At 39.3% G+C, this 18,708-nt stretch overlaps 1 protein-coding gene across 1 annotated transcript in view; it reads left to right on the top strand.

The window, feature by feature from the left end:
- Positions 1 to 18,708, top strand: part of LOC134653602 (echinoderm microtubule-associated protein-like 2) — a 117,686-nt gene that overhangs the window by 65,885 nt on the left and 33,093 nt on the right. Inside the window, exons 3-7 of the mRNA XM_063508999.1 lie at positions 7,645 to 7,833; positions 8,394 to 8,502; positions 10,734 to 10,862; positions 12,151 to 12,267; positions 15,468 to 15,539. Of these exons, the coding sequence (XP_063365069.1) occupies positions 7,645 to 7,833; positions 8,394 to 8,502; positions 10,734 to 10,862; positions 12,151 to 12,267; positions 15,468 to 15,539 (616 nt within the window). The remainder of the gene's footprint in view (positions 1 to 7,644; positions 7,834 to 8,393; positions 8,503 to 10,733; positions 10,863 to 12,150; positions 12,268 to 15,467; positions 15,540 to 18,708) is intronic.

Genomic DNA, 18,708 nt, shown 5'->3' with positions numbered 1-18,708 from the left:
CTCAATGAACTTCACAACGCCCTGAGGCCTATCGTTAAACACGTACAATCGCAACACTTTCATAATGAAATTATTCGTTTACAAACTAAGAAGCCTCTTCCCAAATCTATGCGCAAATTAAATCCGTTCATAGATAAATATGGTATCCTTAGGGTGGGCGGACGTTTATCAAGGTCTGGGCTCGAATTTGATCATAAACACCCTGCTTTACTTCCGCGTAACGCCATGTTAACTTACCGCATTATTGAGGCTTTCCACCGCGAAAACTGTCATCCAGGCACGAACACGCTGCATTATCTCTTAACACAGCAGTTTTGGATCTTGTCTCCCCTACGCGCGATTAGGCACTGTCTATCGAACTGTATCAGATGTTATCGACTGAATCCGGTGCCCCTTGAACCGTTCATGAGTGATCTACCGGCAACTCGCGTAAATCAAGCCAAGCCTTTCTCAATAGTTGGCGTCGACTTTGGAGGGCCATTTCGCATTCGTTTAGGTTCATATAGAGGTGCTAAAATAGGGAAGGCATACTTGTGTCTGTTCGTTTGCTTCACGACAAAGGCTGTACACCTTGAAGCCGCATCAGACTTATCTTCTGAAGCTTTTATTGCAGCGCTTCGAAGATTCGTGGGTCGCAGAGGTCGAGTGAGTGTTATTCATTCGGATTGTGGAACCAATTTCATAGGCGCAAATAACGTGCTCAATAGTTATATGAGATCAGCTGCCAGCACAGAACACATAGAGTTTCGATTTAACCCACCGTCGAGTCCTCACTTTGGAGGAGTGTGGGAAATTCAAATCAAAGCGGCAAAATCTCTCTTGTATCGTATTGTCGGAGATCAAACGCTTACTTTCGAAGAACTATCCACGTTATTCGTTCAGATTGAGTCTTCGCTTAATTCTCGGCCGCTATGCCCCGTGAGCTCTGATCCGAACGACCCCAACGCACTGACCCCAGGTCATTTTCTAACGCTTGAACCGCTTACTGCAGTACCCGACGAAGATCACACTTCGACAAAACTGAATCGTCTGGGTCGATGGCAATTAATTCAAAGATTTCAACAAGACTTTTGGAAGCGTTGGAAATCTGAATATTTACAATCGCTGACAAAACGTGCAAAATGGACTTCTCATTGCCAACCTTTAGACGTTAATTCGGTTGTAATCATCAAAACTGAGAATACAATGCCGTTACACTGGCCGTTAGCCCGCGTAGTAGAACTGCATCCTGGGCCGGACGGAATTGTACGCTTAGCAACAATCCGAACTGCTAATGGAAATCTTCTTAAACGACCATTAGCTAAATTATGTCCACTACCTAACCAAATCGACTAATTAGTAACTTAATAATAGGTAGGTTAATGGTAGTTATAAAAACTAAATTAATTCTTAAGATTTAGGTTAAGATTGTTCATACACATTTTCGCGCTTAAGGTTAAGGTTTATTAAAATACAAAACATTGTATTTTGGTGGGCGGTATGTTCACGTTTTATATATAAGTAGTTTAACTTTCGCGCCATCAATATATTCTCGATGCTTTCCGATTGGATAGCGTAGATCGTTGGTCTACGTCTGTGGCCGCTTAGAAAGAGATGCAAGATCTACGCGCAACCTGTGCGCAAGCGAGACAACTCACGCCGAAGTTTTAATCTTCTCTTTGACTCCATTTTGAAATCTCAACGTGTTCGCATCGAAATTGCATATCTCTCACCGTAAATTCTAATGGATAGTCCAAATTGAACTATTCAGTGTTACATAGTGTTTATTCTCGTCGGCCGGCATACGAACTCTCAAAAACCGTGTAAGGAACGTGATAGAAGACGCTGCAGTTCACCTAGATCACGTGGACTCCGAAGATTCCAGCTCCTCATCAGCTCTCAGGTTAGTGGCTGCAGTGTATATCCTTTTCGGTTTAAGCATCGTATCTCTAACGTGTATGTCGCGCTGTTCATTTTTTTGTACATTTTCTCATTACCCAATTTGTAGCAAATCAACCATTAAAACTCGAAAAGGCTACAGCCGGTCTAGGCCTGCAAAGTGGCCTAGAGCTTCGCGTAGCGTTTGTTTTTTTGCGCGGTTTTTTTGTTGACAAAACACTAAAGATTAGACCTCCCAACTAACAATTTGAGGAAAAATCTTGGTTTATACGACCAGATTCTGTGGTCGTATAATCGTCGTATATACTTTTATTCGACGCGATTTGGGCGCACCTTATTCAACTTAAAGTCGTAAAGAAGTTGAGTAATGGTCGTTTTAATACCTATTTAGTTCGTAGTCGTCGTATATGCGTCGCCGATTCGACACTTCGTCGTATAAAAGTAACTACTACGACGCCTATTCGACTTAAGGAAGAGTAGTGGTGCGAAGTACGATATTTATACGACTTCAAGTTGTGTTATCACCGTTTAAAGGTTGTATAAATAATAATTTCAACGCAAGTTCAGTGTGTCAAATTGACCGGAATATTATTAAGCAAGTGGTGTGAAATTGTATCTTTGAAGGAAAGTTAGTAGCCATTTTTATTAAGTTGGTGGTCTATGAAATAGGAGACAAAAGTGTATTTTATATCTTTAAACTAGCGCGCAGTCAAATTTACTGATGATTGCTATATACGTTTATAGCTAATTAGTAATGCGCTTTTAAAATTCTTACTTATTTAATTATTTTGATTAACAAATTATTAAGCAGTTCCCTTATAGGACAGTTATACAACTTAAGGTTCTATAATCTACACGTTTGAATTGTAATGGCCGCCATAACTTTTCAAAAGTTGTATAAAAGTTTATTTAACCACATCTATTCGACTATTGGTTACATAGCGGTAGTATGATAGCACTTTTGCTACTTAAATATGGATAGCGGTCGCCGCAGTAACAGTTAGTCGACTGTTCTATAAGGAACACTTTTACGACGTTTAAGCAACTATTGGTAGTTTAAAAGTCGCATAATGGGTATCAATACCACAAAATTGTCGCGACTACGACATTATTACGACCATAACCTCTATGCGATCAACTGTCGTTTAAGAAAGTTATATAGAAGTCGTCGTAATACCTACTATACGACTGTCGTATAAAATGGTAGAATAAACGTTTATTCGACCTCACTATACGACAATATGTTAACCGACTATTTAGTCGGATAAAATGGTAGAAAAAACGTTTTTACGACCTTGCTATACGACAATAAGTTTCACCGACTATTTAGTTGTATAAAATGGTAGAATCGACGTTTATTCGACCTTGCTACACGACAATAAGTTTATCCGACTTTTAGTTGCATAAGGCACCATTACTCGATGTACGGTCAAAATGACGACTGTTTTATAATACTTCGAGTCGTATAGCTCCTTGATATACGACTAAATTGTTTGTTGGGCTCTTGTCGTAGACGCAGACAGTATGCCAGTATTCCCTGTTTTCGGGAAAAATGTGTTAGATGTCTTTGCAGCTAATTGTACTAGGTACTATATAATTAGATTCGGATACTAATAATTTGAGCAAACAGTATCCAATCGCTGTGTGAGGTACAGTTAGGCCAGTTAGGGTTAGATCAGGTTTGTATGCAAATGGGAGGTACCGTAAGCCGGAATACCTTGCGATGCGGGAAAGTATCACGCGAGAATGCATTCCAATAACCAACGGTGACAATGTTTTAAGATGAATCATTGTAAAAAACTTCAGAAATGTAGTTTTATATAATGTTTTAAGAAGAAAAACCGCGATTTTAATTGTTTAGGAAGTCATTCTATGACGTAAGAATCATCTAAAACCATCAGGTCTATTACATTTTTATCATTTTGGGTACCGTATAGCACCGACTCGTATCATCTTTATACGAGGGGCGTTCAAAATATTCTCGGTATTGATATCTTACAACCTCTTCTAAAATTTCTTTCGTTACTGGCCGCTAAGGTTTATTCATTGACATTAAAAAAAAGTATAATTCGAAGCGAGATGTTCTTTTGTTTTTCTGCAATTGCTGAACAAACATGAACATCATGTGGGAATTGACAATGTTAACTAAATTAGAACATCGATGCGTGATAAAATTCTTGACAAAACAGGGTAAAAATCAAAAAACCATAAAAGAGGAAATGGATTGTGTTTACCGTGAGTCTGCTCCTTCTTTATCTACCATTCAAAAGTGGTCAAGCGAGTTTAAACGTGGAAGGGAGAGTGTTGAAGACGACCCTAGACCTGGCCGGCCTGTAGTAGCTACTTCACAAGAAAATATTGATAAAGTGGAAAAACTTATATTGGAAGATGGTCGAGTGAAGGTAAAATCTATAGCACAAGTAACCAATCTCTCTATTGGTACCGTACATGATATTATCCATGACCATCTTAATATGTCAAAAGTAAGTGCAAGATGGGTTCCGCGAATGCTGACTCGGCTTCAAAAAGACATGCGTGTAGCTTGTTGTTCTGATTTTATTGACCTGTGCGGTGAAAATCCTGATGAGGTGCTGCAAAGAATAGTTACTGGAGATGAAACCTGGGTTCATCATTATGACCCAGAGAGTAAACAAGAGTCCATGCAGTGGCACATTAAGGGTTCAGCTCATCCCAAGAAGTTCAAGGTCATCCCTTCAGCTGGCAAGGTCATGGCCACGATATTTTGGGATTGTGAAGGAGTATTACTGATCGATTATAAAGAAAAAGGTGTAAATATCACAGGACAGTACTACGCTAACATTCTACGTCAATTAAAGGATGCAATCAAAGAAAAGAGGCGAGGAAAGTTAACCAAAGGTGTTATGCTTCTGCATGACAACGCCCCCGTCCATACTGCTCATATTGCCAAGGCAGCTATTGTTGAATGTGGGTTTGAAACTGTTACTCACCCACCGTATAGTCCGGACTTAGCCCCCAGCGACTTCTTTTTGTTCCCAAATCTTAAAAAGGATCTGCGTGGAAATAAATTTTCCGATGATGAAGCATTGAAGGCGGCAGTGGAGGAGCATTTTTACACCAAAGATAAAAAATATTTTTATGCAGGATTAAAAAAAATAATTGATCGATCTTTTAAGTGTATGAACATAGGGGGGGAGTATATTGAAAAATAAAAATATCAAACTTTTCGTACTTGTTTGTTTTCATTCTCATACCGAGAATATTTTGAACACCCCTCGTATAGTTTAGGAAGATGCGCAAGCATGCGCTGAAAGCGTTTGTTAATTAATTGTATACATATTTAATTGTTTAATTTAATTGGTTAATTGTGATACGGAATAAAGATAGGCAGGTACCTACGCTAATATGATACAAATGTGGATCCAAATTTATATTTTTGTATTAAGGGTTGCATTACATTTCATTGTGTACAGTATAATGTGATCAAATCAGAAGATTTAACACCAGTGCAGTATTGACTAAGTGCCTGTTCAGAATTTAAACCCGCGAAGTGTTAGATGTGCGCGATCGAAATGAATTTATCAACTCGACTAACAGAAGTAGGGCTGTCTAACTAACACTATGACTATAAGTAACGTTCATACATGAGAAAAGTGAGCCAAGATGGAGAGCCATGGAGACAGGGAGTCCAGGAGTTCCAGGGCGAGCGACTCTCCCGGAGACACCATGAACGACGTCTATGCCGCCTGGCGTAAGTTAATACATATTAGGTACCTTCATTTATGACCTAAAGTAAAAAGCTACATATAAGCTTATAGGCTATTATTTCCAGTAGTTACAATCCTGTTGTTTGAGTTCAGTATTATCAGCAAGATGCTGAGAACTACTGCGAATATGTACCCCAGCAATAATAGGTACAATGTGATTCTTACACTGTTGCACAATTGTACAGAATGCAACCTTCGCGGACGGACGCGGATGTAAACTACTTCCTGTTAAAATGCAGTCACTTGCACTTTCCGACAGATAGAAATGTTAATTAATAGGTTTCTTTTGTTAATTAGCGTTGACAGTTTGAATGATGATGTTTTCGTGATATGTCTTATCGTTAATGTTACTTAAATGTTTAAAGTTGACATTATTATCAGAGACATTCTGCTCCCAAGATTGATTACAAGTAATCAAGTAGTTACTCGTAATGTTGACAAGTTCTTCCGTTTGTGCGTACTTTCCGATTTATTGAATAGAGATTGCGTTCAAATTCGACTTCTTTTTTTAAATGTTTATTAAAGTAATTTCTTAGAAATAATTAATTTTTACTTAAGTCATCATCATCATCCCAATTACATAATGTAGTATGCATTCTCATCTAATTTATTTGCACAATGTTAATGCTTTTCCTTACAGCATAGAACCTGATGTACTGTTTCATCTAGCATAAATCCTGCATAGCCTGTATACAATATATAGACTTATGACTAATTCTTCCCAATGACATTGATATCGCGCTTTATACAGGTTTCAGTTTAGCAACTGCACCGGCCTTGTTGCATTCCGCCCTCGTTACGTAGCCATTGTCTATAACTATACCGCCGTTTGCACATGTCGCCAATTCCACTATTGTTCCGACAACAATACTTGGTCAACAACTGAGCACCGTTGACCTGAAAGCGTTTTCGCAATCATTACGTTTTGATTGTGTGGGTACTATCACTTGCAGAACGTACATCCCAAGGAGTGTTTGATATCCGTATGTTTGTTTCGTATCTGCAGACCATTTACATTATTGGCCTTTGCGTCTATTGCAGACGATTTATGGTGTATAATATATTATAACACCACTAACACCGTAGAGACAATGACCTCTCCACGGACATTACACCGTCTGGGACGGAATTAAGGAAACGCAGGGATGTCTTAACCCACAGGAAAGGCGAGCTAATACGTGTGGAGGCAGGTCGGCTGTAGGAATACGCCGCTTATTTTAGGTTGGACCCTACTTGCGCCTTACGGTAACTTCGTGCCGGGATTTAATTTTGGAGTATCCTTCTCCTAGATGGATTGCAAGCCAATGCTATAAGAGGTCCATCTCCCTGTGACGAAACAGGTTTTTGCTTCGTTTGTGGAATCGTACGACACTTATCCTATGTGAGGCGCTATTCTAAAGCCGGCCACCACACAGCGAAGACCATTTACAATGGTTTTGAAACGAATGCTCGCTGGTGATGGTGATGCGGGCATGGAAAAGGTCGTGGAACCGGTCGGCCGGCCTTTGAGCATAACATCGCATCCCTATATGGGGCTCGCAAGGTGGTCGCGTGCTTAATTGGGATGCAGTCTTTAAATATATGGCAGGTTTTAGTGGGGTTACGGATTTTAATTGAGTCTTTTAAAGGTATTTTGCTTACAATGTTTTTAGGCCATTAAGGATTTAATTTTGCCAAATCCGTTGACAAGAAAGAAACAAGCTGTAGCTTAAACATACCCTTGCCACAGCTAGCTTGTATTATTTAAGTTTGTTACACGAAACATCTGGTGGTAATACTTCATATTTATTGGTTCTAAAAAGATCGGTATATGCCGTAGTATTTTGTCAACTAGAGTCCGTCTAAGCTGACTCGCATCGGCATGGCAGTGAAAAAGTGTGGGATTTGTTGCTTATTTTCGCGTTTTCACTGTGTGTCGCTCGCCAGGATAGCAAAAACAAACTGTACACAATGACTTATGACACTCAAGCACCAAGTCAATTGATTTTACCATTATTAACCAATTCTTTATCTATTCCAGATGAAATGCTAGAAGGAGAGGGCGCCGGGCTGGCGGCTCGCGTGGCAGAGCTGGAAGTCCGCTGCGCCCGGCAGGCTGAGGAACTGCTGTGTCTTCGGTCCACCCTCGCTGATGCTCTACGAAGGCTCAACGCTTTAGAAGGGAGAGCTCCAGCATCTTCAACACCTCAAAGAAATGGGGGTTACACAGGTGGGAATCAGATCTTGAACCATGTTGAGGAATATCTTCTAGATTAATGTTAAAAGACATGGGGCTGGGCGCTGGGGGCTGAGCGCCAGCATCGTCAATCAATAAGAATCAGTCAGTCCAATACGTTCCATTTCTTTACTTCATCTCATTTGTATGCATTATTTTACTGATACCTAGTCTAGTTAGACAATGTCATATTTAAGTTTCTTTGCCTGAACTACGCTTGACTATTAACGGCATAATTATATAAGTTTTACATGCAAATCATAAAACATCTTTCCGTTTAGAAACTACATATGTCAAAAAAATCAAAAAAATCAAAAATTCGTTTATTTTTAGAGTCTGTGCGGAAAGAGAAGAGTCGTGGAATGTATGGGGCCCAATACATTCCACGACTCTTCTCTTTCCGGACAGATTCTATATAACCAGTTTTTGCCTAGGTGTCGAATCCTCCTTTTAAGTTTGACACTTGTGTTAGGAGGTATTTGCTCTTTGAATACCTATGTATAGCTTTGTACAAAATTATGAAGGTGTTAATAAGGTTTCTTTTGGAATTCCAGGGTCATCAGGCACTCCAACGAGAGAGCTAAGGCTACGGCAACCTTCCTACAGAGAGACTGCTAAACGGACGTCCAGCTATGGCGCCAGCGCCTCTTCACTCCCACAAAGGTAAGCATTTCTATAGTAAGTTCTTACCGTAAAACCACTGAATTATAGTCCAGAAGCCCCCGACAATTATGGTAAAAAGTAAATATATCTTCGTTAAGGTGTGACTATTATTTGAATAATGTATTTCCATGGCAAAATATTTTTATAAATACAAGAAAAAACTCTGACAAAACGAAAAAGAACTTTGATAGGTATGCGTTCTTTAATTGGTACAGTCACGCTCCGTGATTGTTACGCCCTTTATCAAATATCAAATATCTTTATTTTGCATAAAATATGGTACAAAAGATGGACTTAGTAACTAAGAAGCACATGCATACTTCACCAGCAACTGGCATGCAAAAACACAAATACGAGCTAAAAACACAAATAGGGTTCTAGCTAAATTGGATATTCCATAGCGTAAGTATGGAACCTAGGACCCTAAATGGTTTAACAATTCCGTGTGGTGGCTGTACGTGTTGAACTTGGGGACCATAGTTGCAGTATTATTAGGTACCTATGAAGTCTGCGCAGAGATCGCTTAAATAGACGAACTCAAACTTAAGCACCTAAGCAAATTGTACAGTATGAATATCGACACACTTTCAATGGTACTCTTCGGCTCTAGTTATCTAATGCCGTGGCCGTTTACTTCAAACATCTATTTCATTTCATTTCATTTCATTTATTTATTTCTTGAATGTGGTACAATAAAGATGTAAAAAAAAAAACAATTTTTGAACAGCACATCCTGCCTGAATAGGCATAGAAATATTGAATACCTACTACCTATAACTATGACTAGATTCTTATGACGTACCATGCAGCATGCAAAAGTAATACAGTCACGATATTTAAATACTACATTATACTATAAAATCTGCGGCATATAGTCTAAAAATTCTTTCAATGAGTAAAAAGCATTTTGTACCAAAAAGTCCAACAAATAGTTCTTAAATAAAGGCATTTCGGATTCTCTTATTAATTTAGGCAGCTTATTATACAATTTGGGTGCCATGCCATAAACACTTTTTGCACGCAAGGCTGTTTTTGATTGCTGATATGAAATTTTGTGTCCCTGCCGCGCACTATTATAAGCAGGAAATTGATTAATATTTAATTTGACATACATAGCAATTTCAAAAATATATGTAAACATGGCACAATTTTTTTTTTAAATTAATAAAATATGGCTTGCATGAGTCAGGTATCTTTAGTCCACAAGCAGAACGCAGACACTTCTTTTGAGCCATAAACACCAATTCTCGTTCAGTTGAGTTACCCCAGAACATGATACCATAACGCAATGTAGCTGTTACATATGCGTGATAGGCAGTAAGTACCTCAGTCTGACTTACAACTTTATTTAAATTATACAATGCATATGAAAAACTATTTAACTTCTTACATACAGTGTCAATCTGGGGTTTCCACGTCAGTTTATTATCTAAATTTAATCCTAAAAATTTCGTATTATCAGTTTCCTCAATTATATGTATATCTTTTGCATATATCCACCTTGTTCAAAGTAATCGAAAACGAAATCTACGATCATTAACAACTCTTACAAATCGTGCTGGAAAATATCGATTACTCGATTCTATCCATTAGCTCCTTTATAACACATCCATAATCAAAAAGTCTTAATAGTAGCTACAACTGAATAGGAATATGTCCTTTTCCGTAAGTTTCAAGTCAGTTCATTAATTTGTTTCACGGCAAGTTAAATCAATCACTGATTTCTTCATTGTAAATCGTTCGCACTGTTTTACAATTCTTAAACCTTATCGCAAAGACATTAAGACCTAACTGTGGTCAATTGAGAGTGTTGCTATGGTTTGGCAACTTTAATGAAATGGTTGATGGGCTTAATGGCTATAGTAATCATAAATCATGTTCAGTAGAGACGTTCAGGCCACCCAGGAGTATATATGGTTACATAAGTAATCAGCATATGCGTAAATCTCTCGAATTAAATCGTGACTACTGAACATTTATTGAACTGCTTTTTCAGTGTGACGTAAATCACGTAATGGGAACGGCGACTCACTATGTAGGGAATTCTTAAGAGCGCCATCTAGAATAATTTATTGACAGGCAGTAAAAGCTAATTGTAGATGGCTCTTTCGTAAATGGTTTTTCATGAAAGACTAAAACAGGGTCTTCCAAACAACAGCCCGAATTATGCCCGCGCAACAAAATATTTTGACAATAGCCTTCCCAATTAACGCTAGACTTCTCTGTTTCAGACGCGGCCCACAGCACCAGTCCACAGGCTCCCTGCAGTCGGACTCGCCGGCCTCGTCGTCGTCGCTGTCCCCGGCGCCCTCCCCCTCGCCGCGCGCCACCCCCGCGCCGCACAGGTCGCAGGCTAGCCTGTATGTGTACGCGTCTCACGTTATACACCACACTAGCGGCCCCACCAGGCCAAAGGCTCGCTGCAGTCGGACTCGCCGGCCTCGTCGTCGTCGCTGTTACGCAGTAAATCGCTGCTCACTGCCTTGCCGTCAACAGCCTACTGTAGACGACGCATTAGGGCCTTGCGACTTGAGTTCGTTCGGTTCGCTATAGTACATACTCGTAAGGCACAAAATGTGTTATATTCGTACCGGGCTTCGCCGTTGAGTGCTCCGAAAACCGTATATTATATGAATTATCCCATTAATATTATGATAAACTTTTCAACACAAGGAATGTTAATCTAAAAGGTAAGGAGAAAATCTTAGAATTATTCACGTGATATTACTCAATTCGCATATTACCCCGATGGTTATCACACGTAAAGACAGTGTGCAGCCATTGTATTGTTTAGGAACTTACCTAAAACAACAATCATTGTGTTAGTTTTGTTTGCGTCTGTATTGCTGTAACATCATTGCAAAGACCGGATTAGTCATATATGTATAGGTTATATATTGTATATGTAGGTAACATTAACGTACTCCGCGGTAGGTACAAACAATTATTTTCTCGACGTACTTAATTAATAAAAATAATATATATATTTTTTATTATTTATATCCAGGAATTCTACTTATCAGACGGGCTTACCCATAATTTCATGAAATGAAAAATCTTTATTTCAGGCACCGCAAGTCCACCTTTTGTACATATTTACATTGTTAGTAAATAAATAAAATTCTTAATTGCGATTTAATTATTTCACTTGTTTCTGTTACAACATGTCCTACGGCAAGGCACAATATTTTTTAAGTAGGTATAGCTCGTAGGTATATACTTTTTCTCGATTGTTAATTAACTCAGCATCCATAATGTATGGTCTCCTGGAGTTGTTTCTTACCTTGGTCTTTAAAGGTTTGTTCCTTCACATTGTACGCAACTTTTAGGAATTACTATGTTTTTGTTTCACTTTAATCATTTTTATTTGTGCCTTCTGTTTAGTGTTACTTTTATACGTTACAATACAACTTGCGTACCGACTTTTGTTGTGATTTTTTTCTTAGAGCTATTTATGTTTATTTTCAAGCTAAGCTTTACGCTATTCTATAGTTATTTATAACGCTTATTTTCTTATGATATTTGAGAAGTCAACCTAATTCAGCCCAGCAAAGTTCACTCCATTTGTGCAAAATTAAAGTATTAGGCTGATTTCTCTGGCATTGTACACGTAAACGCTATCGCTATAACGTAGATGTTCCACTCTAGATCCCGCAACAACTCCACCTCCAGCAACCAGAGCCAGAGCCCCGGAGGAAACAATCTCACCAAGCGGTGGAGCTCCACCGGAGACTTCAACGCGCAGGGACTCATTCCCAACATCAGGTGGGTCTACACGCCGGTCGGCAACCAACCTATCTACATTTTATGGCAACCCTAGAGAGGCAACGGTGACAGGGACATATTGTACCTAACATCAGGTGGGTCTACACGCCGGTCGGCAACCAACCTATCTACATTTTATGGCAACCATAGAGAGGCAACGGTGACAGGGACATATTGTACCTAACATCAGGTGGGTCTAGACGCCGATCGGCGACCTATCTACATTTTATGGCAACCATAGGGAGCCAACGGTGACTCGCAGGGACATATTGTACCTGACATCAGGTGGGTCTAGCAAAGCCAATAAATAACTAAATCTTATAAGCAAATACTTGTATTGTCATACGCTCTGGCACTTGCGTTGTACAGTAACCACATCGCGGGATTGTTACGCCATTTAGGGTCCTAGCTTAATTGGTTGTTCCATACTTACGCTATGGTGTCCAATTTAGCTAGAACCCTAAATGGCGTAACAATCACGGAGCGTGACAGTACTTACTTAGGTTATAAGTTTTGGCTGTTAATCGACAATAAGTATTCTATACATATACTTAGTCTAGTAAATAACTCAAGAACTGAAATGTTGCTAAGCTAAGAGCTATTTGTCATATTTTCATATTTATTTATTCATATAACAATTAACATTGTGTTTGAAATTATATTATAAATAACTTAAAACACAATGTTAATTGTTATATATATGTATAAATAAATATGAAATATCTATTAGGTAGTCCATAAAAATATGTCGATCCTTGCATAAAATTCTTAATTGATCCAAAATAGCCTCAACTCAACGATTGGTGTTGTGGAATTACTCTGTGGTGTAGATAGGTAATTATTGGATGAAAAAGTGTGATTTTGATACACCTTTAGGCATCATTCGCTCGAGCGCTTTTACAACGCGACACAAATGGCCACATGTGTATTTATTCACACGATGGCGGTGGCGCTTTTTATCAAGCGTTGTTGGATTTTTCGACTTTAAAGGCTCCGTCCCACAGGCGCGTTTTGCTGGCGGGGTGTGAGCGGGGCGCGACCTGCGCGTGGCCGCCGCGCCCCGCCGGCGCGCCGCGCGCTTGTCCCGCTTTGATCGCGCCCGCGCAGTCACACACAACACAGCGCGCGTTGCGAACGGTTTGGGTTGTGAGCGCGGCGCTGGCGGGCCACGAGCGTGACGTTGGCGCGACGCGCGCGTTCTGCCGGCGTCCGTCACACAGCGCGTTTTGCGAGCGGGGCGCGGCGTGAGCATTTTACATGTAAAAGCGGCGCGCCCCGCTCACGCCGCGCCCGTAAAACGCGCCTGTGTGACGGAGCCTTAAGCCTAAGTTTAAATCAAATTTAGCGTACGGACGGATTCAAGTTTAACGTGCGTTGGAAAATCGCTGTGCGAATGAGGTCTTTCATGATTAGGTACAGTGTTATCTTTTTTTACTGTCAAGTTATGACGATGTTTTTAATAAAGATAGGTACCACATGTTTTTATGGTTTAATGCATCAATTTCTTGCATGACTTGTAAATCTTACACAGATTGCAAAGCAAAGCTTCGAAGTTCTTTTGATACTTAAAGGCTTGGCCAGACACAGAGCGCGACGCAGCGCCGCGTCCGCGCCGCGCGACCGCGGCACATGTTAATAGGTTACCGACGTCAAACAGACTGCGTCCCGCCGGTATCACGCCCCGCTTCTGTCGCGCCCCGCGCCGCGCGGCCCCTTGCGTCCGCGCAGCGCTGCGCCGCGCGGACGCGGCGGGACGCGGCGGGCCGCCGCGTCGCGCTGGGTCACATCAGTCGGATCGGACGTTAGGCAGCGAGCGGTGGCGCGCGGCCGCGCCGCGTTCCCGCGCGGCCGCGCCGCGTTCGCGCGCGCGATGAGGGCGTGTTGAGAGCGCGGTCCGCGCGCGCCCTGTTTGAACAGTCATCGCGTCGGCATCTCGCGGCGCTGCGTCGCGCTCTGTGTTTGGCCAAGGCTTAAGTAATTATTATAGTAGTAGTGTAGAAATTACGCTGTTCATCTAGCGTGTTATTCAAACATGACAAAAAGTAGGTAATAATAACTTTTAGTGCGGATTTGTAGTGCCACAGTTCTGATATTTGTTGATTTAAATTATTTCCTTGATGAACTGCGTATTTTTTTACTGTTTAGAGTTTTTGGTAAATGGCAGAAGTATTTAAGAACAGTTTAGAGGTGACCAATTGATCGATCGTTGATTGATTCTACCAAGTTAATCGGTAAACGATGAATCGATAGTTTTTCTACTCTAAGTGTTGTGACTTTTGGTTAAAGTTAGTGTTTTTGTGTTAGTGATAAAAACTCAAGTCTTATAAGTTATAACTTATAACTGAAAAAGATCAACATTCTACTTAATGACTTGTCTTAAAAAAAATGGAGTCGGGTCTTTAATTAATATGGACCTTGTTGCCGGAATCGATTTTATAAGGTTTAGATGTATGTTTTTATAGCCTATAAAGTATTTGTATTATAGGCCTTGCTTCCTGAATCATAATTTAAATAAATGAAAGTGAAGAATCCAGAGTCTTGAGTCTTTGTCAAGGATAGCAGTAGTAGAATAGTGCATGTAATGTACCGTAAAATGGGGTGAGTAGGGTTCGCGGGGAGAGTTGGGTTATGAATGGGGAGAGAAGTGTTGAAAGGGGGGTGAGATGGATTTTTAAGGCTACTGCTACAAAAATAATGTATTCCAATTTAAAATGGAGCTATAGTAATAGGTACTCATAATAAAAAAAAATCGATCCAACAATCTTCCAAAATCACCTTTGTATAAAAACCTAACTCACCTCAAATACGAGGGACTACGGGGTGAGGTGGGTTTTCCTGTTTATCGTTAAAGTTATGAAATGGAACTACCCAAAATAAAATACAAACGTCCAGAAAACTTTATTTATATACACCATTCAGTTTGTATATGTAAAAATAAAATGTTATCGAGGTTTGAATGTCAGTTTTGCGCCTACTCACCCCATTTTACGGTAATGCATTTAAGGAAGGACTACATAGATTCAGTACGTATATATTCGTAAATACGTACAGATACTTCAAAAGTAGTACCTAGCCATTTTTGCCTTTAAGAAAGAGTGCTTCCAAACTGTAGACAGACTTAGCTTATTTAGCTATAGCTAATATTTTTTGTTTTCTTTTTAGTGTTGTCCATGTTCTAATGTTCTGTTCGTTCCCTCTAGATTTACAACCACAAAGTCGTTGTTAAACTTGTATTCTAAGTCGCCACAGAACGGACCGATTCTCAAACACGGGTAAGTTGGCACCAGATCTACTTGGGCTGGCTGTTGGCGTGTTCAAGGGTTTATTGGTGGTATTTTCAAGCTTTTACAGTGTAATCCTTTTTAAGGTGTTGGGTTCTTGTGTGGGTTTATTTTGGTGATTTGATTCTGGTGGTTGGACTAAGGATGGCTTTATATGATGGATTTGGTAAACATTTTCTACTTTACAGAAGCGTAATAAAAGGATATAGATAGATGTCATATGAGATAAACACCAACGAGTACATTAAGTGCCGTAAAAAATAAATTTCAAGGCAGATACTTATACCAGTCTCGTGTCATGGGATTAGGATGTACAAAAGAACACGATGGGTCCTTATAGGGACCACATGGGAATATTATAGGGAGTACGGCAAAGATTTTACAGACTTTAGCCCTTAAATGCATAGTCAATAGTCAAAATATACTTTATTCATGTAGGCCTAGCAACAAGCACTTATGAATCGTAACATACTTATAAATTATCTTAATGATCAGAGCAATTTATTGATGTTATTATTCCATAATAATATTGGATTATTATACAAATCAAACTTAACACAAATTTAAGAATTTCACAAAAGGATGACAAACATGAAAAAAAAAATTGTATAAAAAATACTAGTCTAGAATGTTTCTAGAATAAAATCTAAATGTCAAATAAATAAACTAGTGGCTCTGTGAGCTGTAGACCTCGCGAGCATAGCTTATTGCGACCGTGCACGATGACAGCGCCACACAGCGGTTTGATGAATCAACAATACAAAGATTTTAATTTATTAAAGAAAAATACTTAGTTAAGTGAAAAAAAAAAATACAAAAAGTTATGTTTTACTGGGGATCGAACCCAGACTTTCTGTGTGCAAACAAAAAAAGCGATTGTTTACAAAATGCGCCATGATAGTTCTTAACTAAGCTGACGAAATTCGGCTACTCAGTCTCGAATACAAACTAAATATCTAAATACCGCCTAAACCGGCAATACAATTTTTCTGAATTTTTTGCCATTTACTATGTAAATATGTATCAAAAAGAAAATACTCTTATGATATCGATACGACTATTTGTTTAAGCGCGAGGTATCACAACTCCTCCATTTTTGAAAATTTCCAAAAACTGGATCGACAAAAAAATTTTATTTAAGTACTCATAGAATCTGGTCACAAAAGGAGGATGGGCAGATTTGTATGGACACTGGCCTATGAACCAATAAGAATAAGCGACATACCATTGGAAAGGTTTTTTTATATACTCCATTTTTTTGTATGACGAGACTTGTCAAATCTCTGTTTAAAAAAAATGTTATGACACAAAAAAACATAAGAAAACGAATAAAAAACTAAAATATCGTGACACCAAATCATCCACAATCACAAAACCTTAATGATCTGCGACACAGGAACTTAGTATCGAAAAAAAACTATACAGTCACGTTTAAACTCACACTACTTTTTGCGGTGATAACTTTTTTCACACAAAGATTTGGGACTATCTGCCATAGTAAAAGTTTTAGAACTTTGAATAAGCTATCCAGTGACATATCGCTTGTCCTTATTGGTCAATAGGCCAATCTGCCCACCCTCCTTTCACAAGAATCGGTTGAGAATTGTGACTTGTAGAGGAGAACATCTGAACATACAAAAGCAAAATGCCCGAGTCAAAACGTAGACCTTCGCTACGCTTCGGTCAATAAAAAACACAAAAGAAGTACAAACATAGTGTTGCCAAATGTCTACAAAGCATTAGACAGTTCACAGATTAATGGTTAAACAAATTCTATTTGTTCCTGTATATTATTTCAATAGTAAAATCTAATAAACTTTCCGAATTATTACATAAATTTACGCAGTATATTAATTTATAAAAATTACATTTGTTTACTTATAGACGAAAAATGTCGGAAAACTTAGAAAAACCTGGAAGTTGATGATTTTTAGTATGTGATTTTGGGCAGATTTTTCGGGGTTTGTAATTATTTTATATTTACAAACTTTACCATAGGTATATCACAAATAGTGTACTTTCTAATGGTAGTAAAAAATTTCATATATCTATTACTGAAAATTACATATTTACATAAATATGATTTAGCCAATTCAACTTCTAACACTGATTTCGCAGTGAAAATCTAAGTTATATTTTTCCTAGAATCGGCAAACAATTATGTGATACATATATTAATTTCGGGCAAAAAGAAAAAGTCATGCATTTAAGGGTTAAAGTGTGGAGGTGCCATACGTGAAATCTCGACATGTAATAAATTGGTGGCCCTTCTCTGTCGGTTGCTAAACCAGTGGAGTGAGCAACTAAATCTTTTTGCGTTTATCTCATCTCACTGCTGCTGCTTAAACTTACACAACTCTTGATATTTCACGTAAGTATGTACCCGCCGTACCCACGCGTCGCGGACGACAAATGCGAAACGCGTTATTAAAACGCTTGTCACGTAATATGCGACAAGTATCTCATACTGTCCCGGTTGCCCTTTTTTGGACGAATGCCTTTAACGTAGTGATATCGATAATTACTAAATCAAGTCATGAAGAAAACTGGAAGTTTCCAGTCATGTGTCTACTTTATTTATCTAGTAAACTTATTTAAATAAATTTAAAGCGGAGTCAATATGTTCTAGAAATTAGTTTATAATCGTACAAACAAAATAAAACCGGCCAAGTGCGAGTCAGACTCGCGCACGGAGGGTTCCGCACCATCAACAAAAAATAGAGCAAAACAAGCAAAAAAACGGTCACCCATCCAAGTACTGACCCCGCCCGACGTTGCTTAACTTCGGTCAAAAATCACGTTTGTTGTATGGGAGCCCCACTGAAATCTTTATTTTATTCTGTTTTTAGTATTGGCAGTGACAGACGGACGGACGGACGGACGGACGGACGGACGGACGGACGGACGGACGGACGGACGGACGGACGGACGGACGGACGGACGGACAGCGGAGTCTTAGTAATAGGGTCCCGTTTTTACCCTTTGGGTACCGAACCCTAAAAATTAGCTGATTCGATCTGATGATATAATATCATAGGTTTAGGGCTAGTATAAGCAGTGCTATGTCACTCATTTGTTTATAACTGGCTTTCTTCTCTCATCCGTGACCTGTCAAACATCCAGCAAAAATTCACTGCCTCGGACGAGACTTGAACTCGCG

This window comes from Cydia amplana, chromosome 13 (assembly GCF_948474715.1).
Source record: "Cydia amplana chromosome 13, ilCydAmpl1.1, whole genome shotgun sequence".
NCBI classification, from domain to species: Eukaryota; Metazoa; Arthropoda; class Insecta; order Lepidoptera; family Tortricidae; genus Cydia; species Cydia amplana.
The sequence above is the reverse complement of the archived record's forward strand: the minus strand, read 5'-3'. Positions and strand labels throughout refer to the sequence as shown.